The sequence below is a fragment of the Delphinapterus leucas genome, chromosome 3 (assembly GCF_059928025.1).
Source record: "Delphinapterus leucas isolate spDelLeu-1000000601 "Yukka" chromosome 3, BTC_Dleu_Yukka2, whole genome shotgun sequence".
Lineage (NCBI taxonomy): Eukaryota > Metazoa > Chordata > Mammalia > Artiodactyla > Monodontidae > Delphinapterus > Delphinapterus leucas.
In genome coordinates this window covers 126798066-126825045 of record NC_143131.1, presented here as the reverse complement: position 1 = coordinate 126825045, position 26980 = coordinate 126798066, and the positions used below count along the sequence as shown (strand labels likewise).

The 26980-nt window shown below is 46.7% G+C and overlaps 1 protein-coding gene and 1 long non-coding RNA gene across 20 annotated transcripts in view; one reads left to right on the top strand and one right to left on the bottom strand.

Moving 5' to 3' along the window:
- AFAP1L1 (actin filament associated protein 1 like 1) overlaps positions 1 to 26980 on the bottom strand; it is a 72730-nt gene that overhangs the window by 37522 nt on the left and 8228 nt on the right. For 4 of the 15 annotated variants that reach the window (XM_089909488.1, XM_089909490.1, XM_089909491.1 and 1 more), the window contains exons 2-8: positions 9331 to 9459; positions 8788 to 8856; positions 8219 to 8302; positions 7319 to 7416; positions 6557 to 6665; positions 2538 to 2726; positions 1648 to 1859 (exon numbers count right to left, since the gene is read on the bottom strand). In XM_089909488.1, coding sequence (XP_089765614.1) covers positions 1648 to 1859; positions 2538 to 2726; positions 6557 to 6665; positions 7319 to 7416; positions 8219 to 8302; positions 8788 to 8856; positions 9331 to 9459 — 890 coding nt within the window. The other 11 variants (XM_089909497.1, XM_030762772.2, XM_022590061.3 and 8 more) reach the window with 8 other exon arrangements.
- LOC111183073 (uncharacterized) overlaps positions 15981 to 26980 on the top strand; it is a 77246-nt gene continuing 66246 nt past the window's right edge. For 3 of the 5 annotated variants that reach the window (XR_016392811.1, XR_016392809.1, XR_016392812.1), the window contains exons 1-2: positions 15981 to 17702; positions 17833 to 26879. This is a non-coding gene — a long non-coding RNA (uncharacterized LOC111183073). The remainder of the gene's footprint in view (positions 17703 to 17832; positions 26880 to 26980) is intronic. The other 2 variants (XR_016392810.1, XR_016392813.1) reach the window with 2 other exon arrangements.

The window sequence follows — 26980 nt, the reverse complement described above, 5'->3', positions numbered from 1 at the left end:
TTTTAGTCTAAAGAACCAGAGAAGAAACAGGCTGTCTTGGGAGGAAGCCAGCTCCCTGCTATTAATGGGCTACATGACAGAAATGTGGGGGAGAGAATTCTAGCAGAGATGGAGGGTTGGGCTTGGGAAGTCAATAGTTTATCAATAATGATTCTCACTTCCCAATTCTTATTATCAGGCTAACATTACCTTGATACCAGCACCTGACAATGACATTACAAAAAAGGAAATCATAGGCTAATCTCTCTCGTAACATAGTTGTAAAAACTAAAACAAAATATTAGCATATAGAATCCAGACACACATAAAAATGTATTGCATAGAGACCAAGTGGGGTTTATTCTAGGAGTGCAAGAGTGGGTTATCATTCAAAAACTAACTGTATAATTCATCATATTAACAGAAAAAAGGAGAAAAATCATATATCCTAATAGAAGCAGAAAAAATATTTGATAAAATTCTGCACCCGGGCTTCCCTGGTGGCGCAGTGGTTGAGAGCCGCCTGCCGATGCAGGGGACACGGGTTCATGCCCCGGTCCGGGAAGATCCCACATGCTGCGGAGCAGCTAGGCCCGTGAGTCATGGTCGCTGAGCCTGCGCATCCGGAGCCTGTGCTCCGCAACGGGAGAGGCCACAACAGTGAGAAGCCCACACACCGAAAAAAAAAAAAAAAAAAATTCTGCACCCATTTGTACCATAAACTCTTAGCAGACTCTTAGAGGAGAACTTGCTTAATGTGATAATAAGGAACACCTACAAAAAACCCATGGCAAACATCAGCTTTGATGGTGAATTATTGAACTTTCCTTCGAGATCTGGATTGAGACAAGAATGCCTGCTCTCACCACTTCTATTTACATTGTACTGGAGGTCCTAGGCAGTACACTAAGTCAAGAAAAAGATAGAAGGCATAAGGTGTGGAAAGAAGTAAGTCATGATTCTTGGCCTGGTTCTGGCCTGGGATGAGCTTTTCACTGCTGCAGCGTGAGAAAAGGTCATGTTTCAAATGTATGTATGTTCGGTAAGACTTGCCAATAGGTAAACAACCTATCTCATTTTTTTTTTTCCTGAAATTATGTCCATCCTTATACTTTGGAAGTAAAGGTACATTTCTTTTATGAAATGCTAGTGATGAGAGATGGTGAATTAAAAAAAAAGTTTAAAAAAGCAAGTTATATAATAACAAGTATTACATGGGCTGAGTTTTAGAAAAGACAGATGTATGGAAATGAGGGTGGAAGTTTATACATCAAAATCTAACTGTGGTTAGCTGTTGGTCAACAGGGTTAGGTGGGTTCTTTTTAAAAAATCATTTTTCATTTTATTTTCTTCTGGCTTTATAAATAAATACATTTACTTGCATAATGAAAAATGATAAACATTGTTTTAAAGTGATAAAAAATTCATGTCTGGCAAAACAAAACTTGATAAAGTCTTTATCAGGTCTTCAGGTTTTGTTTTGTTTTTTAATTCTTCTCGGGCGGGAGAGCCCTGACCGCAGAAGCACCGGGCTTTGAGCCTCTGTGCACAAAGCAAACCTAGAGGAACCGAGGCAGACATGCCTGAATGCACACAGATACACAGACACACGCACAGGCACATGCAAGTCCACGTGAGGCCGAGAGGCACTCGTCTGTGGCCACTCACCAGGAGCCGGTCCTCCTTGATGACGGTCAGCTGCTTGGCCCACTGCCCGAAGCGCTTTTTCCGCAGCAGGAAGGCACATATCCTGCAGTCCCTCACCAGGTGCATGGAGGCCTCCTCTGAAGGCCAGTGGTGTGTGGGCTGCGGCCCTTTCCCTTCCTCCTCCTCCTCATCATAGGACTCATAGGAGCTGCTCATGGCGTCAGAGTCATTGTCTGCAGGAGCCACGGGAAAGGACCCGTCCCTGTGCCGTCACCGGGTGGGGGGGGGGCACCTTCTTACCCCTCTGCAGGCATCCCTGCTCTGGGGCCCCGGGGCTGTGAAGGGGTAGGTGTGAGGTGTGATGTTGGTAATGACTAAGCCCCCGCATGGGCACTGTGTCTTACAGATTTACTACTTGCTTTGTGATCTCAGTGACTTCATCTCTCAGAGCTTCAGTTTCCTCATCAATAATAATGAATAATACCTACCTCACTGGGCTATTGTGAACAGCAACAAATACAGAGTGTTTAGCCAAGTGTCTGGCACTCAGTGAGGGCTCAGTAAACATCAGCTTTTGTCTTTACCCATCATCTTTGCATCCAGTCTCAGGTCATTTTCATGGCACCCAGCAAGTCCCCATTTTATACAGAGGAATCTGGAGGCTCAGAGAGAATAAATCACTCACCTAAGGTCAGTCACCAAGAGTCAGGGCAAGGGCTTGGTCTGGGGCTCCTGACTCCCATGCCAGCAGTCTTCCCACTGATTTCCAGGGTCTCTGAGAACAAGGGCTTTGAGGCCTCCGTGGCGACCCCAGGGAGGTGACGGGGTGGTAGGCACGGGCATGCCAAGGTCAGGTCAAGGCCTGCTCTTCGTGAGGACGGAATTGGACTGAACATCCACCTGGTACTTACAAGAGTTCTTCAGCTCCCCATTCATCCTGGTCGCGGGGTAGCTGCTGTCTGCATCCTCGTAGTAGCTGTCCACAATCGAGTGGGCTGGGCTGCAGTCGTCTGTGGGGTTGGCAGAAAGAGCAGTACTTGGAGAAATGCAGGCAGACTCCAGGCGCCAGGGCTGGGGAAGATCGTGGACACCATGCCCTCCTCAGGGAAGAGGGAGGGAAGAGGGAGTAGAGCTTCTTGTCATCACTCCCCGGCCAGGGTGTGGGGCCTCGTCTCAGCATCTCATCTGCTCTAGCTCCACACCTGCCCCCTGTGCTCCTGTCACCAAGAACTGCCTTGCTGGGCCCTGTCACACTTCCAGGCTTATGTTCATGCTATTCTCTGTGCCCTCTTAGCAACTGCTAGAGCATTCCTCACCCTCTAAAACCCAGCTCGAAGATCTTTCCTTTGACCTTCCCAGGCAGAGAGTGGTCAGCCCCTCTCCTCTGACCCCAGAGCATTGGTGTGTGTGGGTGTGTGTCTCAGTCACAGTTCTGGTCCCTGCATTGCAGGGAGTGGTGTCCCAGCACCTGGGCCCAGACCCCCTTTCTATTCTGCCTTTGTCTCATCTTCTTCCACTTCAGCCCCTCCGCTCACTTCTTAATACATCCACGCCCTCCTCTCCTTCTAAATTTCTGTGACTACAGAGGAGGAACTGGGCTAGAGGGGATAATAATAACACATAAAATGGTGAATACATACAACAACACAACAGCTGCCGATGCTGAACTTTGACTTTCCCATTCATGGGAATCAGTGCAGTATAGGAGTGAGGTTATCCCAAATGGTATTCTGTATCACAATTACTGGGGGTCTTTTTATTTATTTATTTTTCTTTTCCATTATAGTTTATTACAAGATATTGATTATAGTTCCCTATGCTATACAGTAGGGCCTTGCTGGTTGTCTATTTTGTATATAGTAGCTTGTATCTGTTAATCCCAAACTCCTAATTTATCCCCCCCCCACCTTTCCCCTTTGGTAACCATAGGTTTGTTTTCTATGTCTGAGTCTGTATCTGTTTTGTAAATAAGTTCATTTGTATCATATTTTAGATTCCACATATAAGTGAAATCATATGGTATTTGTCTTTCTCTGACTTCACTTAGTATGTTAATCTCTAGGTCCATCCACGTTGCTGCAAATGGCATTATTTCATTCTTTTTATGGCTAATATTTCATTGTGTGTATATATACAGATCTATCTATCTGTCTGTCTATCTCTGTATCTCACATCTTCATTACCCATTCATCCGTTGATGGACGTTTAGGTTGCTTCTATGTCTTGGCTATTGTAAATAGTACTGCTATGAACATTGGGGGTACGTGTTATCTTTTCGCATCAGAGTTTTCTCCAGATATATGCCCAAGAGTGGGATTGCTAGATCATATGGTAACTCTATTTTTAGTTTTTTGAGGAACCTCCATATTTTTTCCATAGTGGCTGCACCAATTTACATTCACTGGGGGTCTTTTTAAAATGCAGATCCCTGGACTGTATCCCCAGAGATTCGGATTCACTGATGTGGGCTGAGCTGAGGAATCTGCACTAAGGAAAAAAACTATTTAATAGCATAGTTCTAAACATATGTAAAAAGAGAAAATATATGGAACTCCAAGGAATCAGACTTTTTAAAAACAAGATTATTTTCATACAGATGGTCTCTGGAGCATACTTTGAAGCTCAGTGGATTAAGGGCATGTGCTTTGGGGTTAATCAGATCTGAGTTCAAATCTATCTCCATCATTTACTGAGTGACCTTGGAAAGAAAACAGTTTCTCTGCGTTTCAGATTCTTTACCTATAAATCGACATGAACAGTTCTGACCTTGGATTAGTGATATGATGCATATGAACTCTCAGCACAATGCCTGGCACACAGAACATCCTAGGCAAATACTAGATATCATTATATTTATCATCTCTTTTGATTCCCACAATGCAGGGAGGTGGGTATCAGACCCACTTCACAGATGAAGAAACTGAGGCCACACATTTTGCTAGTGATAGAGCCTGGATCCGAACTGAGGTTTGCCAGCTCGGGGGACAGGTGCACATCCTCTCCTCCAGGAAGCCTTCCTCCTTTCAGACCAACTTGCTCTCACACCACCTGTTCCTCAGACCGCTGCTCTGGGCTCTCAGCCCATGCTGTCCATCTGTTTCTTGAGGACGGCAGCACTCAAATTCCCAGTGACTGGGACACCCAATTATATCTCCCAAGTGAGGCTCAGAGCTTGCTTTTCCCAGGAGGCATTCTGAGGTCTCAGATGCTAGTGACATCCCTGTGAGGTGGCCTGGGGGTGCTCAGGCCAGAGGTGGGGGTGGGGAAGGAGGAGGTGCAAGGGGGAAGAGGGAGGGAGCACCAGGGTCATAGCACTTGGCCACCTGGTAGGCTGGACCCTGTGCGAGAGGAAGGATATTTCCTGTCGGGCTTGGTGCCCTCTCCCTGGATAAGGTCCCTGGCCTTTCCTGAGGCACTCCCTACCCTCCTGCCCCAGGATCCCTGCTGCTCCAGGAGGCAGCTTCTCTGCCCCATCTGAGCTCTCTGGGGACTGGGAGGAGCCTCGCTCAGCTGAGGGGCTGGTCCTGGGATTCAGGGCCCAGCAGCACTTCATCCCCTCCTTCTTCCCCGTCCTCAAGTGGATAAAATAAAGTCACCTGCTTCACATAAACAGCTGCTGGCAGTGACATAGACCCAAGACTATCAAGGCTGAAGGAGGGGCATTGATCACCTGGTCCAACCCCACCATTTCAGTAGTTTTGTTGGAACTAGTTTATTAATCATAAAAATAATATACCATAATAGCCTAAAGGTGGAAACACCCAAATGTCCATCAGCTGACAGATGATAAACAAAATGTGGTATATCCATACTATGGAATATTATTTGTCCATAAAAAGGAAGTACTGATACATGCAATGACATGGATGAACCTTGAAAACACTATGCTAAATAAAATAATCCAGACATAAAAGGCCACATATTGTGTGATTCTATTTAAATGAAATATTCAGATTAGGCAAATCCATAGAGACAGAAAACAGATTGGCTGAGAGAGGAACAGAAAGTGACTGCTTATTGGGTATGGGGTTTCCTTCTGGAGTGGTGAAAATGTTTGGGAACTAGATAGTGGTGATGGCTGCACAGCACTGTGAATGCACTAAATGCCACTGACTGGACACTCTAAAATGGTTGGAGTGGTCAATTTTATGTTATGTGTATTTACCACAACATGGTGAAAAGCACAATCAGTACAGAAGAGTATGAAGGGGAAAATACGTTCCCTTTCACCCAGATTTCTATTCATTTCCTATAGGAAAATACTGTTAAGAGTTTCTTGCATAGCCTAGAAAAACTGTTAAATGCATGTGCGTGTGAGTACCCTATTTAAAAACAAATGTGATCTTGTTATATGCAGTATTCTCTTTGATTTTTTTCCAATATATATCTTGGGATTCATTTCTGATCAGCACAGACAGACCTATCTTATGTATTTTTTGGTGGTTGGAGAATATTCCACTGTGCTGCTGAATGATAGGAATAACAACACACAAACATCTTCTAGGTTCAACTACACATGCTGCGTCATCCAAAAACCATAATAGAGTTTCTTGTATGTAATGTTAAGTCCCTATACTCAAGCCAGTAGCACTCGTCTGTGGACTTCCGTCCTAGTGCATTTATATGTGTGTATCTAGCCCCTCTTTCTTATTTTAAGGGTAGGGGAATAGAGGCCCAGAGAGGGGAAGGGGGTTGTCCAAGGTCACATAGAACTGGGACTAGAACCCAAGCCCCTAACCCCCAGGCCATGCCTACTGGCCCACCCAGGCTGTCACTGGAGAAGCCAGGTGCTCTGGTAGCTCCTCCTCAGTAGGTGGGGCATGGCTGAATGGTGCCAGGCTTGGAGCTGCAGCCCCAGCAGGACACACAGGAGCTTCAGGAGATGAGCCTTCTCCTCCGCACGCCCCAGCCCTCAGTGACAAGAACTTACTGTGGGAGCTGATATACTCGGGGGACTTGCCAGGCCCCAGGGGAAGGGCCTCCTCATAGTATTCCTCAGGTGGAGGCCTTTTGGGGAGCGGTGGAGGCAAGTCGGCTGCCTGAAGGAGGACAAAGGAGGTGTGTGAAACCCAGAAGGCCAGGAGAGCAGAGGGGAGCAGGCAGAGTGACAGGGAAGAGGCTGGGGGACAGGGAGCTCCTAGAAGGCAGGATGCAGTCTCTGAATATGAAAGGACGTAATGAGTGGTCAACAATTGGTACCATTTATGGTGATGATGATAGTGAATTATGCAGTTGACAGACAATGTTTGATGTGATTTGGGCCCCTTGTCCTAATTCCATGGCACCAAAGGGTAGGAGCCCTAGATATGATCCAGACCTTCATTTTTGTAGCTGGAAAACTCAGGCTCAGAAACAGGAAGTGATATGCCACACAGCAGAAGGGAGGAGGGCAGAGGCCACCCATCTTGTGACCCAGAGCTTTCCCCATTACTCTTCCTGTGGTACTGAAATCGGAGGTTGGGGTGGGGACGTCCTTTGGGCCTGAAGGGACAGGTCAGTTTACCGCATTATCCCTGCTTGGCACGGGCACAGTGAGCATGTCATGAGTCATTGAAATGTTCTCACAGTGCTTTTTCTGCCCTTGACCACCACACTGAAGAGAGAGACCCCCAGGAGGGTCCCCAGCATTAGCAGGGAGAGCTTCCCTTACCTCCTCCAGAGGAACAGAGGGCCTGAGAGTGTAAGAACTTACGTGTCTCAGAGGTGGGCTCTTGGCTGGCTCAGGGGTGGCTTCTTTGCAGGACTCCCTGTCGTCCTCTGTCATGTCTCGAAGGTCGCTCAGGTCACAGTCTATGAAGGGTCAGGCCATTGGGACAGAGAAAGTGGAGGATGAACATGGCAGAGTGAGAAGAGGGCTAGATTTGGGGTCAGGAAGCTCTACCACCTCCTCCATTAGTGACCCTGGTCAAGCGACTTCATCCCTCTTATCTGTAAAGTGGTCACAATGGTCCCTGCCTTGTCTAGCTCCCAGTGTTATCGAGAGGATCGAATGGGATAATACTGTTTGGTACAGTGCTTTGGAAACTTTCAAGGGTTATGTAATGAAAGCATAGTGTTTTCCCAAAGTCTGTCAGTCTGTAAGTCCTCTCATCTGACCCATAGCTTTCTCCCTGTGTTGAACAGTGCTGTCTTCCCTCAGGATAGATCCGGGATCACACACACCCTGCACGCAGCACTGCTCAGCTGCTCCCACACCCTTGGCGCCTCTGCTAGTCCTCACAGCTCCATTTACTGCTGAGCTGTGGGACCACTCAACTCACAGACCAGGTAGCTACTAAGATGGATGTCAGCAGCAGACGAGACGACGCCCTATGTGCCAGCCTTCTTTGGACTGCGCATTCATCCCTACCTTTCCTCAACTCTCAGGGATGATTTCCCATAACTGTACGGATTTGTCTAGATTTTCAGACCTGGCAGGGCCCAGAAAGGCAAAGGGACTTTCCCAAAGTGACTCAGTGTTGTAATGTTAGAGCCAGGCCCAGATGCAGGTATTTTCCCGCCCAATCCGGGGACCGTTCCAGAGACTGGGGCAGTGGACACGCACGTGGGGGAAAGGATGGCTTCCGGCGGAGGTCAGGAGAGGGCTGCTTACCAAATTCTTCAAAGAGGGACTCCACAAAGCTGGGCCCGGAATGGAGGTCCGCTGTGTTCACATACAGGTAGGAGACTTCTTTGGCTGTGAGGAAGGAGGAGAGCAGGCCCTCAGTGAGGAGGGGGGGGCCCGGGACCGCTGCTGATGCTGAGGACGGCCAGCTCACCCTGCCCACTTGGACTTCTGTCCCACACAGGACACAGCACTCAGGTTGCGAAGCATGTGCATAGCCTAAATCATTTCCCTGCTTTCAAACTTTGTTTCCCTTTTTACATTGTTATTGAGGATCTCCTTCTCCAAGTGAAAGGATGCCCAGAGCCCAGTATAGAGAACAGAGTAGAGGGGCTGCTTTGGGGACAGTTGGCAAACTGCTGCCCCTCTCATCCTCCAACAGTCCTGTGAGGGCGGCCGACGACATCGACCCCTTTTGTCGCTGGGAAGTGAGGCTCAGTGTCACCCAGTGGTGACTTCCCCCATGTCACTCAGACCCCTTCAACCCTGCGGGACACGGTGCAGCTCATGAGAGTTTCCTGAGCTCTTGATGCACACATATCATTTCCTGGGCTCACCTGAGGTTGGGGAAAAGGCTGGAGCAGACGAGGGGGCTTTGCTGCTGAGCACACAGCGAGGCAGAGAGGCTGCGGGGAGTAGAGGGAGAGGCGTGAGTAGAGGTGGGGGCAGGTACGCAGCTTATAAACATGAGGGCGTGTGTGAGTGTGCATCTGAGGGTAGGAGTGTGTGACGTGTATGTGATGAGTATGTGAGTGTGTTGCATGTGAGAGAGCGTGTGGGGTGTGTTGTGTGTGATGTGTGTTTGTTACTATGTCAGGTCTACGTGAGAGCATGTTTTGTGTGTGTGAGTGTGGTAGTAGTGTGTACACGAGTGTGTGTGGCATGTGTGTTGTGTGAGTTTGTAGAGGGCTGGGGATGGAGGAGGACAAAGAGCACAGTCAGGGCTGTGGTGGAGAAGGGCTGGAGTGGATGGGGACGCTGGCTAAACCATGAAGAGAGGTGAATGCCATGCTGTGCAGTTTAGGCTTCCTCCTGCCAGCAGGCCATGGGGAGTTACTGAGGGCTCTGGAGGAGCTCTGTGCGGAGTGCTGATGGCTGACCTGGGAGGGGCTGCAGGCTCTGCAGGATGGAGGCCACAGCCATCTTCTTCTCCAGGGTGGTGTCGCTGAGGTACTCATGGTCCAGGAGGCTGAGCAGCCCTGTGAGCTCGGGGAGCAGCTGCTCCAGCACTGAGGAGGAAGGCCCATGGAGCATGGTCATGGCTCTATGTCCAGGATCTGGGCCCGCCCCCACCCTCCGGGACCCAGGGAAGCAGGGGCCAGAGGACGGGGCCCAGGGCAACAGGGAGACCTCAGAGGCCCTCACACAGCTGTCCCAGCGCTGGCCACCAGCCTCCCTGGGGAGAGCTCTGCTCAGTTAACTGTGACGTTTTTCCGGCCTCCCCACTCTGCCTCAGACCTCATTCTGGGCTTGGCCTGAGGACCGAAATTCCCAGGTAGCCTGAGCGGAGGCACTTAGCCCTCTCTTTGTCCCAGCCTGCCCTCTGCTTTGCAGGCCTAGGGGTCCTTCCTCACTGCAGCTCAAGGGTCAGTGCAGGTCCCAGGCAGGAGCCCTGGCTGTCCAGGACACAAGGCAGGAAGGAAGCCTTCCTGTCCCATCAGTCCATACCCTTCAATCTCTGGAACCTTCTGTTTCCGGTGGCTTGACAGGAGCCAAACTAAACATTAACCCTTCCCACCCCTGGCCAAAAACTCTTGTTGCTCTTCTTTTTTCCATGCTACACCAGTGTTTCTCAAACTTAAGTGTATATAGGAATTACCAGGGGACCTTGTCAAAATGCAGATTCTGACTCAGGAGGTCTGGTATGGGGCCTGAGATTCTGCATTGCTGACAAGCTCCCAGCTAAAACTGATGATGCTGGTCTGAGACCACACAGAGCTGCAAAATCTTAGAGCACAGAGTCCTTTAAAACGACTGGAGCATGCCGAGACCATGATGTCATCAATGTCTCCCTGTCCCAAAGCAGTATCTTGGGACTTGGTTTGCCTTAGAGCTGAAGACCAACTTCTTTACAGTAGTAGTATTGTCCTCCTTTGCAACTTGCCAATCACTTGTGCCTAATAATATGAGCTGACGTGTGTTGAATAAGTATTGCGAGCTGTGCTAAGTCCTTTCATACTTATTGTCTTATTTAAATCTCATAGCGTACATTTTATTATCTCCATTATATGGAGGATACAGCTACGGCTCAGAGAGTTTAAACAACTTCTCCAGCGCCACACAGCCAGCAAAGCTTCAACTGAATCTGGTTCCCTCACTCTATACTTTAAACCATGGCACTAGATCGCTTTGCAGTATTTTATAGGATCCTATCAAGTTTTGAGATTGGTCCGATGATCATGCCCATTTTTTAGGTGAAGAAACCGAGGTTCAGAGAAGATAAGTAACTTGCTTGAAGTTACACAGACAAGCGGAAGAGCCAAGATTTAAGCCCCAGTCTCTTGACTCTCAACTCCACGTGCTTCTCCCCACCAGGGCCCCCCTGAGGAAATGGTGAGACTCTGACTTGCAGCTACAGGTCTGGATGTGTAAGAGGGGCTGTAACATGGTGCATAAGAGAATCAGTCCTGGAGCCAGATTCCCTGGGTTCACGTTCAGGCTCCATTATTCATCAGCTGTGGACCTTTGGCAAGTTACTTAACCTATGACTCAGTTTCCCTCTCTGTAAGGGGATGAAATAACAGCACCGCCTCATAGGGTTGCTGTGAGGATTAATATTGCCATGTGTGGAAACTGCCTTGCTCCGAACATAGTAAATCTTACTGCAAGTCAGCTATGATTACTGTCATTATAGTATCTGCCATGCTGATCTGTGCTGTGAGATGTGAATATCTGTCTCCCTCAGGAAGAGGGAGAGGCCGTGAGGCTCTGTCAAGTGTGAACGGTACTATGAATCTCAGCTTTCTTAGCATCTAGTATGGGGCCTGCTCAGAGTGGGTGCTCTGTGTATGTTAGATGAGAGAGGGAATGGAGAGATGACCACACTAGGACTTCTTTAAAAAATAGAAATTTTATGTACAGAGAGTGGTACTTGTTGGAAAAATGTGATGTCATAATCTCTCTGTGCCATTTCCAACATCACCTCAAATTTGTTGGAAATGAGCTCAAGGCTGATACTGACAGCTACCACCTCGTGGGCTCTCTCTGCCTCTGGGCTCTGAGGTAGGGGCTTTCCACACCATATTTCATCTCATCCCCCCTACACGCCTGTGAATAGGTCCTACTGGGACACCTGTTTTCTAGGAGATGACTTTGAGGCTGAGGGAAGCTGTGGGACAGTTGCACAGCTTGAAAGAGGAGGAGCCAGGCTGATCTTAAGTTTGCGTGATTCCTGGAGCTGCTGTGTTGTACACCTCCAGGCCTCACTCCAGAGCCCACGTGAGGGGCCTCGAGGCCCTGCTCCCTCCAGGGCCGGAGCTCCTGTGGTGCCACTGGGCGAGGGTTCTGGAGGGACAGAGCTCTCTCTTTGAAGTAGGAAATCATTTAAAATCATTTCAGCCAAGTTTTATCTGTTTTGGAGGAAATCTTTTCAAATGGAAACACAAACCTCTCTGGCACCAACAGACACACCAAAAGTCAGTTAACTGTATTCCAAAATATGTCCTGATTCACTCTAATTATGTGCCAGTCTGGCCACTTGGGGGAATTAGAAAATGAGTAACATATTGTTCCAGTGGCATTCTCTCTCTCTCTCTCTCTCTCTCTCTCTCTCTCTCTCGTGGCCTGCAGCCATGGTTCATGTTTGAAAATCCATGACGCTGCCGTGCTATCATTTACGAGTGTCAAGGCTATAGGATGCAGTGGCCATTTATCTCTCTAACCAGTGGCTCTGAAACTTTCTGGCCTCAGAATTCCTTTACACTTTTAACAATTATTGAAGACCCCCAAAGAGCTTTTGTTTTGTGGGGGTTATATCTATCAGTATTGAGTTTATTAACACTTAAAACTGAGAAAAACTTAAAACACAAAAGTATATAGTCACACATTCCATTAACCTTCAGAGCTACCACATCATCACACATCATATAACCTTTGGAAAACTCTACTGTGTACCCGTAAGTCAATGAGAGTGAAGAGGGCATATAAGGTCTTAGTACCATATAAAAGTAGATTTGACCTTGGGGACCCCCCAAAGCATCCCTGTCCCCAGCCACACCTTTCTGAGAATTGCTGTCCTTCAATAAATGACCTCAGATTGCTAAGCTTTTTGTATTCCTTACATCAGTCAGTCTGTCTGTCTGTCTTTCCCTCCCTCCCTGCTGCCCTTCCTTTATTTCTTTTTTTTGGCTGTGAGGTTCCAAGGATTTCTTGCTGCTCTCAGCAAGTGCCTTGTGGGCAACATTCTGGCTTCTAAAAGCTCTCCTGCTTCTAAAGTAAGAACAATTAGTTTCTGATTGAGTTCTCTGCATTTAAAAACATGAGTCTTAGTACCCAAGCTTTGTAACACCTTTGTTGTTGTTTTTCCTGGTCCTTGGTGGGATTCCTGACATGGGCCCTTGACTTCTAAGTGTTTTTCATTTAACCGAGTTGTGATCACAAAAGTCCAAACAGAGCAAAGGAGGGAGCTGAGTAATCTGGGAGAAGCACATGGGGAGTCAGGAGCTGCCTGGTCCTAGTGGCACTGGTTTCTGCAGCCTGGGAACTGGCAGGCAGCAGGTGGCGGCAGGAGAGTTACATAGCGATTCTAAAGTACAGTTGGCAGAGGGAGTGTGAGCCCTGGGAGAAGGCTCAGCTTGTAGCATTAATGGACAAGAATCCTTCCTTGAGCTGAGCAGTTACCATTGTGCTGGGCAGTTAATGCACATTATCTCATTTAATCTTCACAAACCACACAAGTCTCTCTATCTATGTTCTAAGCGGGAGGAAACGGAGGCTTAGAGAAGTGAGGTCACCCAGCCAGTAAGCTGTAAGGCCAGGCTCTCTGACTTCAAAGCTTGCACCCCTGTGCCTGAATCCTCCACCAGAGGACTTGGGCTCAGAGAAGGGGAGGCCAGGTGGAACAGGGAGGAGGCGGGTGGTCCCTCAGAGCCTACCTGCTGAGCTGGGTCATGACTTCACTGGGGCTCCTGACCTGGAGGTTCTCTCACTGGATGGATTAGAGACCCTTATTGTGGGGCTGAAATCCTGCTCAGTGGGCCTTTCTCCACTGGGCCCATTGAATTTTAGAGCCCTAAGTGTGTAGATCTCAGAGAAGAAAAACAAGTGACTCAAAGCTTATACCCGACTTACCAGCGGAATGTCATCCCAGGGAGAAACTTATACATCATGGTTAAAAGAAAGCTTCCAGCCAGTGCTCCACTCTTTAAAGACAATACAGAACGCTCCAGCTAGCTTTCAGGTGTGGTGAATACAGATGTGCCTTTGATGGCTTCTTCGTCTTTAACACCAGAGAATTCAAACCACAGGGATTTAAACCATCAAAGAATTTAATTTGGAGAGAAATCATATGCACATAATGATGTAATGCTTATGACAAATGGTCATACCCTCTCCCGGGGGTTTGCTGGAAGTGCAGATTCCTGGGCCTCCTATCTGAGAGTCTGATTCAGTAGGCCCTGTACTGGGACCCAGGAATCTGCATTTTAATGAGTCCTCCAGGTGATTCCAAGGTTCAACCTCTGAAAGATACTCCACCAGAAAACATACTAGAGGGCATGTCTGTGAACATAAAGAATGTGGGAAGACCTCCCTCATTCCTTAAAAAATTATCATTAGCTATCCCCTTCTGAAATAACTGAGAGTCAAGGTGGGAATAAGAGCCCCTACAGAAGATTGCAACTAGCTGGAACGTGGAGTCTTGCTTAGAAGAGCACAGTGATTAGGGCTTTGGGGTGAGACCTCTGTGAATTGGAATTCTTGTGCTGCCATTTCCGAGCTATACAAAGATGGGCACATTAGAGAAGTCTGAGCCATGGTTTTCTCATCTGTAAAGTGAGAATAGGATCCCAATCTCCTAGGCTGGGAGAACTAGGTAAGGTCATGCTTGTAAAGCACTCTGTTTGGTGCTGTGCCTGGAGCCAGCACTCATCAACGAGGCCGTATTATTGTTGTTGCTGCTTCCTAATATTCCCCAGAACTATGCAAACTCCGGAGTATTGACCAGATAGTATTTAGCGACAGATTTGCTATAGTTGTTGTAATGGACTTTACGAGGGCACGTCTTAATCTGTGTTTCAATCATAGTAGATGCCCAGCAAGCATCTATTCGTTGAACACAGTATTTTGATGACCTAGTCCAACCCTCTAATTTCAAAGATGTGGAAAGTGAGGGTTCAAGAGGTTATTTGACTTAGCGACGGTCACGCAACTAATTGAAAATGAGTATCTAGTGTTAAATTTACCCTAGACTTGATGCTTAGATAAGTCACAGAAGAGTGGCTGAGAGCACAGGCTGTGCACAATCCGGGTCCCCCTCCCAGCTCTGCCATTTTCCGCTGTGGGGAAATATCTTAACTTTCCTTAGCGTCCAGTTCTTCATCTGTAAACAGTGGGGGTAAAACAGTAGCTGCTGCGCACGGTCACTGGAGAGATGAAATAAAAAGATACATATGGTGCTCAGCGCACTCAACGGTGTTCCCTCCATTTGTATGTAATCCCCCAGCAGATTCAGGTGTGGTGCTAGGCACAAGGGAGGGGGGTTCCTGGGGCAAGAGGACATTGTGGGACTCTATAAGCCCCACCACGTGGACTGTTCACAGCCCTGGGCCTGACACTGAGCACAGGTGGTTATGGTGGTTGGAGGTGGTAGGGCACTCTTCCTCAGAGTGCTCCCCTCCCAGGGGCCCCCTCCATGCCACGTGGAGGGACAGCACCTTCCAGTTGGAGGGGCAATAATGCAACCCAGAATCCTGTCCCTGCCATCCCCAGTCAGGAAAAATCTCCTTCACCAATTCCTACCCCACCCCCCTCCCACCTTTGCTCCTGGTCCAGGTCATCTCTGCTCTCTGCGGGCAGATAAGGGCATCAGGACAGGGCTGCCTGTTATGACTAGATTTTATTTAGAACCATGAATACATTTCACGGATCTTGTTTAGTTTAGTTGAGCCTTAGGGAGGTACAGTGAATTCCAGTGAGGAAAAACCAGGAAGAAATGGTCTAATCACTGTTTATAAGTCTTCACTCTTTTACCAAGTGGGATAGACAGGCACAGAAACCCAAGAGGGGTGATAGTTGTTCTCTGGGATGCAAAAAAGTTTGCCAAATAAAATTAGAAACCTACTTAAAAATATATCTAAGATTAGTCCACTCTTTGAGTATTGTTCCCGGTAAATACCCAGCTTAAGACTAAGATCAGTTTTCTCTCTGCTCCTCCACCCTCCCCACCTAAGTGAAATCAACATGAGGTGGTAGAGAGCTGAAATTTAAGACACAGACAAAAAGCACTGCCACTTGTTCTCAGGATCGCATCCCTGGTGCCGCCTAAGTGAAACCTTTAAGCAAAAGGCCTTCATCACAGCCAGTATGGGTTCTAGTGCAGGGAAGGTCAGATTTATTTAGAGATCTCAAAGGTAATAAGTCTAATTTCCATGACAAAAGTCAAGTGAATAATTCATCTTCAGCAAACCACAAGAATAATAAACCCTGTTTGGGCTCCTACCAAGCTAGCCTGTGGGCACTTTGACTTGTGATCTCATTCCTGGGCACCTTTTAGTTTTTTTGATACAAAAATTTGGAACACTTATATTTTTTTTTTTTTTTTTTTTTTTTTTTTGCGGTACACGGGTCTCTCACTGTTGTGGCCTCTCCCATTGTGGAGCACAGGCTCAGCGGCCATGGCTCACGGGCCCAGCCGCTCTGCGGCATGTGGGATCTTCCAGAACCGGGGCACGAACCCGTGTCCCGTGCATCGGCAGGCGGACTCTCAACCACTGCACCACCAGGGAAGCCCGCAAGTTACAATTTCATTAAATGCAAAGCAGTAGGAGGAAACCAATTTCTCTTTTCCCCATTTCACTACTTGACAAGCCTCTTTAGGACAAAGATAACTCATCCTTCTTTGTTATCAAAGTCAGAGAAAATGCAACCAGCATGATTTAAAAATGGAAATAGGAAGAGTTGTCAGAATATGGTTTTATGAAGGATATGCAGTTTTTCTTTTGGTTCACTCAAATTTCCTTTCTCATTTCCCAACCGCAAAATAACCCAGTTTCCATCTCATAAGGGCTCCTTACCTGGAGAAAGAGCCAGTGCATTACTTAAAAAATTTTTGATAATGATTTTAGAGATGACTTTTAGTATATTGTTTAAACAAGCTAGCACATTAATGAGGTATGACCTATTATAGCACTGGGGCGGTAACTCACCTTGGAAAGGAAAGCAGTGTGTAGTCTCAATAGTTGGGTAGGAGGAAGGAAGGAAAAAGGAGCCTTTTCTGTGGCTTCCAACCCTGCAGGCCCTTCCAGACAGACCTCCCTCCAGGCTGCTTTATGCTATGTTCCTCAGCCTCTTAACCCCAGGTCTTTGCATATGCTGTTCTCTCTTCCTGTCAGAATTCCCTTCTGCTAACCAGTAATGGCCCCCTTCAGTCCTCTACTCACTCGTGACTTCCTCATGGAAACCTTCCCTGTCCTCTTGACCACATACATTCCCTCTATTTTATGCTGACAGGGCATCACTCTCCCTGTGGTACTTATCATGGTGAAATGTTATACTTTTCACTGGTCCTCCAGATCCCTGGATGCAAAACCCATGGATGCAGGACCCATGGGACTGACTGTGAGGGACTTGAGCATCTGAGGATTTTGGTAGCTGCGAGGGTCCTGGAACCAGTTCCCTGCAGATACCAAAGGATGGCTGTATTTAAGTATGTATTTCTCTGATTAATGTCAGTTTCTGCCACTTGAGCCTTAACTCCTTGAGGGTAGGAATAGTGCCAACGTTTTCTGGTGGCTGACACAGAATAAGTGCTTAAGTATTTGTGGAATCAGTGAATTCTTGAAGCAAAGTTTTCCTAAGACTTGATAAAGTCTAACAGCTAGTTAATGTGATTTTAAAACCATGTCTGTCCTCATGGTGACTCAGGATAGTAAGAAGATGCTCGAAAAAAACCACAGGTAACAAAAAGCCCCAGGGCACGAAAGGGAGCAGAAGCCCAATTTCTCACGTGGCTAAGCTCCTCAAAGCCTATTTGGTTGAACTTCTATCCCTTGTGTGAATATGGCTGCCAGTTGGTTTACTGATGGGTATTTTGTAATTGGTGGATTTTAACCCTAACAAATAAATGATAATAATTAACATTAATATATGAACTACTTGAGTTCAAGTCTTGTTCCCCATTTTCTAGGTGTGCACCTTTGGGACACGTATATAACCACCCGATGCACATCGTTGGTGACCTACGAGCATATCTACCTCAGCAGTGGGAATGGGCCCTAGTACATGAGAATGTGCCTTAAACAGTGTCTGGCACATAGTAAGTACTGAATAAATATTAGGTATTTGCATTACTCTTCCTTTACTATTATATGTCATACCTTGCTTTAAGAGATTTACATGTGTTATTTACATAATTTAATTATTAATGAAATCCATAATTATTACAGGTGTGGGAACTGAGGAATGCAGAATGGGAAGACTACTGAGGCTACTTAGAGATGCCTCTCCCAGTGCTCCTTCAGGATGCTGCTTCCATCTATGTTAAGCCCTGGGTTAACTCTGCAGAGAGGCCCCCAGTCACACAGGTGAGGCTGGTGGAATTGCCCCTTCACTTCGTGGGTACAGAAATCTCTCCTTCCCCTGCCCACAGTCTCTTCCAAGTTACTGCAGATCTACCCATCTGGGGCCATGGAGATGTTTCACTTCCTTCCTCTGAATTTACAAGCACTTCTCTGAGTCCAAATGAAGGCCAAACAGTGGGCAGGACGTTGGAGGGGACCTCACTGGTTGGACTAGCATTGTTGATCACTAAAACAAACACTTCCTGTTGTCCCAGAGCATACAGGGAAGACCATGGTTCATGTGGGCTGGAAAAGAATGAAAAAGGAGCAGCAAAGAAACCCAGCTGCAAAGCCACTGCCTTGTGCTGACTGCTTTCCAGGAGTTAAATATAGCTCCTGTGTGAGGGAGGCAGAGGGGGTGGCGAGGTCACCTTGAAAGGCTTTTGTGTGTGTTAATTACAGCTTATGCAGGAAACTGAATATCCTTCATGCTGAAGAAAATAGTACAGTTTGACTCCCTGGGAGAGAAACCCAGAATCCTGAGGGAAGTGGTAAAGAAGAGTGGAAGATTTGGGATATGGTAGGAGAGTATCTGGTTTGGGTTCTGACTCCTCCTACTTGCTAGTGTGGAATCTGGGGTAAGTCAGCCCCTCTGAGCATCATTTTCCTCTTCTGTTAAGAAGGGATTTAGAATCCCCACGTGCAGGTTTGTGGGAGGGGAAACGGGGAATGGTAGGGTAAGAGTTTGTAAACCGTAGGGATTTTTACTGCGGATGGACGCGTTCCTCTGTAGCACAATTCTCTGATGTACTCGTTTCAGGAAGACAGGGAGGCAAGAGGTCAGGGAGGTTGCAGGTCAGTGGGGAAGCAGGTTGTGGGGATGTTTTGGGGTGACTCACTTCCTGGGAGTCAGGCCAGGGTGACAGGCTCAGGGAAACACCCTGCATCTTAATGGCCTTTTGAGCAGCAGCTCTGCCCAGGTCTTGTCATCCACCAGGACACCTCTCGTTCTGGACACCTTGTTTCTCAGCCCTGGGCGGCCAGGGAAGCGGTAGCTCCCTCTCATCAAGACATTTCCAGACAGGAGGGGGTGGGGCAAGCCACTGACTTCCGAGGAAATAACTTTTGGCTGTGGGACTGGGCTCTCCCAGAATTGTTCCTTTGTGTGCAGATTCCTCCCTGTTGAGCTCACAAAGGAAATGGTTCCAGGAGGAAGTGGAAAACTGTGACACACATGCTCAGGCCTCACACACAAGATGGCAGCTGTTTCCCTTTGCGGCAGTCCCTATCATCTCCTTCACTAAAAGGAGTGGCCTGGGATACCCAACGATAAAGGCAGGTCGTGTTTTTGAGCTCTTATGTGATGTTCCAGATGTTATGCTAAGCATTTTGCATGGACTGCCTCATCTAATTCTCATAATGGCCCTGTGAGGTAGTTGCTGTTCTTCACCCTCTGTTTTACACATGAACCAAATGAGGCTCAGAGAGGCACAGTTGTTTGTCTAAAGGCACATGGCAAGCAGAACCAAGATTCAAACGTAGACCTAAGTCTAAGGCCTAAACGTCCAGTTGTTGCATCATAATTCCTTCTTGCCGCCGCCTTCTAACAGAGGTTCCCTACCTCCAAAGCTTGATGGAACCAGCAGTGAGTCCCTCACAACCATTCCCCACTGGTGCCCATTCATAGGATGGGTGCCTGGTCTGAAGCCTAGATGGGGCTGGGCTTTCTGCTTCTGAGAAGTTTGAGTTTGAGGACCCATCTCACCAATAGTCTGGGACAGACATTGAAGATGTCTGGCTAGGGGTTTGCGAATAGTGCACATAATAATAAAGATATCCAAGGATGGCAGTGAACATTTATTGAACACTTCTTACAATCTGGGCTCTGGGCCTAACACTTTTATTTCTTTTTATAAATTAGGACTTCGTGTGGACAAAACTTGGGTTAATTCTAATCCTTGCTTCATGAGACACTCATCATTGGTCCATGCATGCTCCACTTTTATTTAGTTATTTATTTATGTAATCAGTTATTTTTGCTAATGTAGTAAGTACCCACAAATCTACCATGCAAAGCAAAAGCCTGAATCCAGATGTTATCATACATCTAACTATGATCCCATGCTTCTGCTTCCCTCTCCAACCTAACTGCCATCCTGAATGCTGTATTCAACACATCCTTGCTTTCCCTTGTAGATTGCAACTAGATATACCCATACAAAATTTTAGTTGCTTTAAACTTTATTAAAAGGGCATAATCCTATAGGTAATCTTTTGTGACTTTTTTCTTTACCATGATACTGCTAAGGTTTATCCATAGCATTGCCTGTCACTGTGTTCATTCATTGTGCTGTATGATATTCCACTGCGGGAAGATTCTCCATGACTAACACTCTGTGCCTATTACGTCATTTAATCTCTGCAACAACCCCATGTGGTAGGAGCTCTTCTTATCACAGTTTTACTGACAAGAAACTCTGAGCCCTAGAGAGTCTAAAGAACTTGCTGGAGGTCATAGGTGCCAGGTTTGCATCTTTCTGGCCCCCACTGTATGCTGTGTTTTGGTGTAGAGGAGAAAGCACAGGAACTAGAGCCAAAAGCCCTGGGCTCAAGGTCCAGCTCCACACTTACTGGCAGTGTGGCCTTGGGCAAGTTGCCTCATGCCTCTGAGCCTCAATTTCCTCAACATTGAAGTGAGGTGATGGTAAATGCCCTATCTACCTCTCAGGCCTGTTGTGAGACTCAAATCTTACAATGTCTGTGAAAAGTGACAGCACTCTGTAAACTGAAGTTTTGTAAATCGGTACATTGTGATTAATGATCTATGTGCCATCTGCTCCCCTCCACACCAGTCAAACAAAAATAACCTGTGTAGGATTCAAGAGATGAGACTGAACAGCATCCCTATTCAGAAAGGCAAGGATTAGGTTGACAATCAGCCCACAGAAGTCTTAGTGTGATTAAAGAATCAGAAAATCGTCAGTAGAGGCCTCAGGCTGCACTAATGGGAACGGAGTATGTATTTATCTTTGTTCTGTTCAATGGAGTTTAAAAAAATATTACTTTTTTTTTTTTTTTTTACTATTTCTTACCTATTTTCAATATCTGAGGCCCTACCCCATTACTCTTTGCTTGTGGTGTTTCCTCTGCATGGCTTGTTCTCCAACCACTGTCCCCTATTAGCTGTGTGACCCTGGGCAAATTACTTCACTTCTCTGTGTCACCTCATCTGAATAATGGGGATAATAACAATACCTACACCTTACGGGGCTGCCATGAAGATCCAGTGAGGTGTTATATGGACTGTTTAGAACAGTTCCTGACACATACAGAATTGACTATTGTTATTATTTAAAATCTCCCCTACTCCCCCGAGAGTGCCCACTTATGTTTTGACAATTGGTTTAGAGGCCACTTCCTCCAGGAGGCCCGTCCTGCCTTCCTGCACAGGTAAGGTCACCCTGTTATAGCCTCCAGAGCAGACAATTTGTTCATCTTCCTCCATTAAAGTGTGAACGGTGAGAGTCGAGATGATGCCTGATTTAATATCTGCCACCGCTGCCCAGTGCCCAGTACCGTAATGGGCACACAGCAGGTGCACTGCAGAGGGATTAACTAACAGCCTGAATTCAGAGGAACAACCACAGATGAAGGAGGGGGCTGTTAATCCTGTCTATGACAACCATCTCCAAGAGCAGAAGGGCTCATGGGGATGGGGGAAGAGCGAAGGTGGGGCAGACTTGTTCTCTGGGGCTCTGGAGGGCGGTCCTGGAACAGTGGTGGCCGCTTAAGACCATATTATTAGGTTCTCTGTATATAGGAACTCTCCAGAAGTCTGAACTAAGAAGAGAGCCAGGTGGGCTGAGCCCAGGTAGACGGTGCCTTGGCAGGAAAGTGGGGGTGTGTTAGTCGGTGGGTAACTGTGACACTGGGTGACTGGGGTGAGAAACATGCAGAATCACACCTGGGATTTGTCCTCCCTAGCCCAGCGACCCGAGGCAGGTGACGTCAGTTTTCTCATCTGTGAAGCAGAGGTAAGGAGAGCAGTCATGTCAGAAGGTTGTGGTGAGCAGAAAGGGAGATAATGTATGAAAAGTGTTAAGCTCTGTGCCAAGCACATATGAAACCTTTTGCAAAGGTTGGTTATTACTATTAATGTTGTTGCTGTTGCTAGTAATCACAGGGGAGTCAAGCATTACCCAGAGGTTAGTCTAGACATTCTAGATGGGAGGCTAAGTGTTAGGCTCAGAATGGCCACCTTGACTGCTGCCCAGGTGGAAGGTCCACCCTCTTCCCTCTCTTCCTTCCTTTGCCTTGCCTGCAAAAGCCTTCCAGTGGTAACCTTGGGTTATGTTCTGGGCCAGGTCCCTGTGAATGCAGCCCACAGAGAGCCCAGCCACCCTGGGCAGGCTTTGGGAGATGCCTAGGGTGATTCCTGCCTCTAGGGCTGGGGGTGGGATCAAGAAAATGATGGTTGAAGGTCCTGGGAAAGAATGTCTTGAGTCTTAAAGAACTCCAGACAGATGTCTCCTTTGCTCTCCCATTAGATCAACAATTCTATACACTTAACTCTATTTGAAAATGGACAGAGTGTGAAGTTTTATGTTTCCCTGTTCTTAACTTAAACTTGAAGGTGAGTTAATCTTACACAATTTGCTGCTCACCTGCAGTATTTGCTGTAGTTCCTAACTGGTCTCCTCTCTTCAATCTCTCCCTTTCTACTCTGATGTGAGCTTTCATTGCCCCCAAATGGCAACACAGCATAACCCCCTCCTGCTTGTACCTTGTCAATAGCTCCCCAGGGCCCAGACACCAGTTTCCTTTGTGACTCAGATGATGAAAGATCTTCACATGCTCCCTGTACTCGCTGTGGTTTATCATCATTCCCTCTGTAATTCCATCCCTTCCCAGGATGGGCAGGCAAGAAGTGAAAGGGAAAGCATCAGAGAGAGAACTTGGAATCCATTCTGATTTTTTAAGAAAGGCGATCATTTGTAGACCTGTAGTTTAAGCATTAACTTTTTTTTTTTTTAATTGTATGCTTCCTGCATGCTGAGTGCTTTTCTTGCACAAATCCAATTATCCCCCATAGTAGACAGGAGATTGTTATCTCCATTTTTAGTTGAAGAAACTGAGACTTGGGATTAAGTGGAAGAAGTAGAGCTGGGATTCAAACCCTGGCAACCTGACACTGCAGCCAGTGCACTCAGCTCCCACATTATGCTGCCTCTATTATTAGTTACCAATCACACTCTCAGTTATGGACCTGGATGATAAGGCCCTACTTGAGGCTCCATTTTACCTCTACCTGCTTCTCTGGGCTGTAAGCATGCTGACCCTGAGCATGGCTTCTGTGCCTCTCTTCTTTCTACTCTGCCATTTTCTCCACCTGGAATGCCGTTCCCCCAGTGTTTCTGAGGTTCCTGGCTAGAAAGTGTCCCTTGAGTCTTCTGGGCCTTTATTTATTCTGTTTGATGGACACTGGCCAGATATGACCTCATGTCACAGGAATTGGTGACAGAGTCTTAGTTTCTCTGCCTCACTAGGAGATTTGGAGGTGCAGGGACCCTACGCTTCCCCTCTGTTACTCCTTAGAGCTACAGCTGATTGCTGGCTGGAGGTGAGGAAATGCGATTGGTCCCTCCAGCTTCCCAGCACACTCCTAGATCATTTTTCTTCTTGGTTCAAGTAAAGCTAAAATAAAATCCCCCTTGGTTTCATATCAGCTGGATCTGCTCTTTGCAGACCCTTCAACAAGAATGGGCAGGAAGAATAAATATTTATTCTACAAATGAATAAATCTGATTCCATCTTCAAAAGAAAGCCTAGTATAAATTATCATAATTTCTCCGTTCTAAGATTTCACTGATTTAAAGATATCTTATCTGCTAAATAATAGCTTTTTGAAAAAAAAAATCAGAAAAATGAACAAATTAATATATCAAATTTAAGATACGTTCTGATTTAAAAAATATGTCTTGGTATCAATGAAATATTTTTAAAAATATGGTCCAATTCAATTTTGATTTTTTTCTTTTGATTCTGGTGGTCTCAGAAAGAAGGCTCCAAGCCTTGACTAAATCACTGTGAAGCATGGGCAGGTAGGTGTCAGCCATGTCCCAGCCCTGAACCCCTGGGGGTTGCTGGGTCAACAAGGGCATGACAGACCAATCATATACCAATGGCAGCCCTGAGGCCCCCAAGGCCAGTAGACAGGTTTTCTCCCCAGCAGATCTATGTCCATGCTCTGCTGATACCTCCTGACCATGTTAGTGGTTCTGGGGAAAGCTGACTAGGAGTCCATCATGTGATCTTAGGCAAGACACCGCCGCTTGAGCCTCAGTTTTCCCAGTTGTAAAGTGAGAGGCATAAGATTAGATAGGCGGTTTTCAAATGTTCTTCAGATGGAGCTTTGGGATCCTGGAGGCTTCTTTAGGGGCTGCCTTGGGAGTAGGAAGATGGAATGGACTGTACTCAGTATTTTCATTCCCACTTCCCCCAGAGCAAGTCTTTGCTTAAGATTTTGTTTGCAAAAAGTAGTTTGAAAAACACTGGTAAATGGCATTCTGGGGTCTTTCCAACATCAGTCTTGAATATATACTCTTGTATGATCTAAGGGCAGTGCTTCATTTCTCAGCCTGGACACACCCTCAGAATCCTTCTCACCACAGTGCTCCAGGCAGACACTCCCAGACTCACTGCAGTTTAATCCAGGGGTTGGCAAGCTTTTTGTGTGAAGGACCAGATAGTAGCTACTTTAGGCTTTTCAGGCCACATGTGGGCGGGGCCTCTGTTGCAAATACTCAATAGCAAGAAAGCAGCCATAGACAATACATAATGAATGCCCATGGCTGTGTGCCAATAAAACTTTATTTAAAAAAAGACGTGGTGGACTGGATTTGGTCTACCAGCTGAGGTGTGCTGATACCTGGGCTATAATAAATACTTCAGCCTGACAGGTGAAGAAACTGAAGCCCAAGGAGGGGATTCAAGGAACGGGATTTGGTTGGACCCCCCGTCTCCCGGACAGCGAGCATGCTTCCACCACTCCACACTGCTCACTTAGCCATGACCCTTACCCTGATTTGGATTGTGGGCATCTGAGATTACATGGTTGAGGGAATGGTGCCTGGAAAAGACACGTGCCCCACTTCTCCCTCTCAGGATATCAGTTTTCTCCTAGGTTCTTAGAGGGCTATAAAAAGCCTCTGAGCTTGCCTCCTGTGGGACGTGCTGTCAGTAAATTCCCCAGAGCTGGAATGACTGCAATGTGGTGCCACATTCTGCCCCCTCTGCAGCCTGACAGCTGTACAGGGAGAAGAATCAGGCCTGGCAGGCTCTGCCTCTCCACTCCCACTTGGGGTGTGGCTGGGATTCCCCAAGTGGAATTTTAAATGGAGGACAAACCCTGCCTGGGCCCTCCTGGGGCAGGCTCTTTGCCAGTTCCAGGAGGATGAGTGTTTCTTGAATTCTAAACACCAAAACTCCAAGGGCCACAGTGGGAAGAGTGTAAAGGGTAAGAAAAAAAATCTCACACCGGCTGCCTGGCCATACCATTCATTGATGGAGGGTGTCTATCCTAGAATTGTTTAGATCCCCTTTCCCTCCCATGCTTCCCACCTTGAAATCTTTACCTAGTAAGTCCTTGTGGCTTATCTGGCAAGTCCTTCACATAATGGGAATGCCCCTCTCCACTGGAGAAGCAGTGGAGAGCAATGGTAAAGAATTTATGTTTGGAGGTGGGCAGGGCTGGGTGAATAAATCGACCTTTCTAAGCCTCAGTTTCTTCATCTGTAAAATGGGGATATTTTTAAAAATACATATACAACACATTTTAAAGTAGGTGCTGAAAATAAATTACAGTAAATAAACTTAAAATGCATCAGATGGCAAAGTCATGATGAACATTCCCATCGAATTCTGTTGGGAGGTGGTGGTGGTGAGACTGCAGGGCTCAGGGAAGATAAATATCACAAATGTATCCAAAACTTCAAATTACCTATGCATTCACACACTGACATGGGCCACAAACATGCCTTCACAAGAACTGTACTTATTAGTCTACCACAGAACAAGATTTTGCCATAAACTACAAAATTTTTAATACCAAGTTGTATTTATATCTTTATAATTGATATACATGCCCTAGCCGTGATTTTAGAAAATAAAAGCTGTACTCTGTACAGACACTGTCCACTCACAACTGCTGGCAACATTTTTGGATGGCATTTCTCCCCCAGTAAAATTAATGGCATATTTTATGTACATGAAAGTCAAACTGCATCAACTTCATGATTGTTGAGAGAATTAAATGGCTCAATGTCCATATGTAAACTGCCTGACTCATGGTGAGCGCTCAGTTGGCTATTATTAAACATCTTCTATGTGCTAGACACTGGAACTGAGATATAGAGACAGTCTCAGAGCACAGGTTCATATACACACAGAGGAGGCATTTAAGTTAGTACAATACAGTCTTCTAAAAGCTGAGACTGAGGAGGGTGGTGCTAACCCAAAGTCAGTGGGAAGGTCGAGGGAGGATGTGGCAGGTAGTTTTCATGGAGGTGATGCTGAGTGGTCTCTTTCAGGGAGAGGGAATAGCAGAGTCATCTTTTTGAACCTCAGGTTTTACATCTGTCCAATGGGGAGAATGTCTCAGCTGACCCCTTCACAAGGCTTTTGCCAGAGTTAAGAAAAGAAGAGAAACTCAAGGCTGAAAGGGTTCCAGAGAAAGGATTTTGGTGGTCAATTCTCTGTTTGAATATCCCTGCTATTACACAGGTTCCTTCTGGCCCAGAGTGACCCCCCTGTGGACGACTGCCGAGCGAGAGCATGCATGATTACCAGAGGTTGCCCAAGCTCCAAAGGAAGAACTCCATGATCAACACCCCTGACACTACGTGGAAATGGACACGACTGATGAATGTGAAAAGGTTTCTAGAACTTAAAAGCTTTATAAGAATGTATGTACTTATATTGCAGAAGTGAGTGGCTGAGCCAGCGCTAGGACGTGGGATTTCTGCTTCTGTGTCCA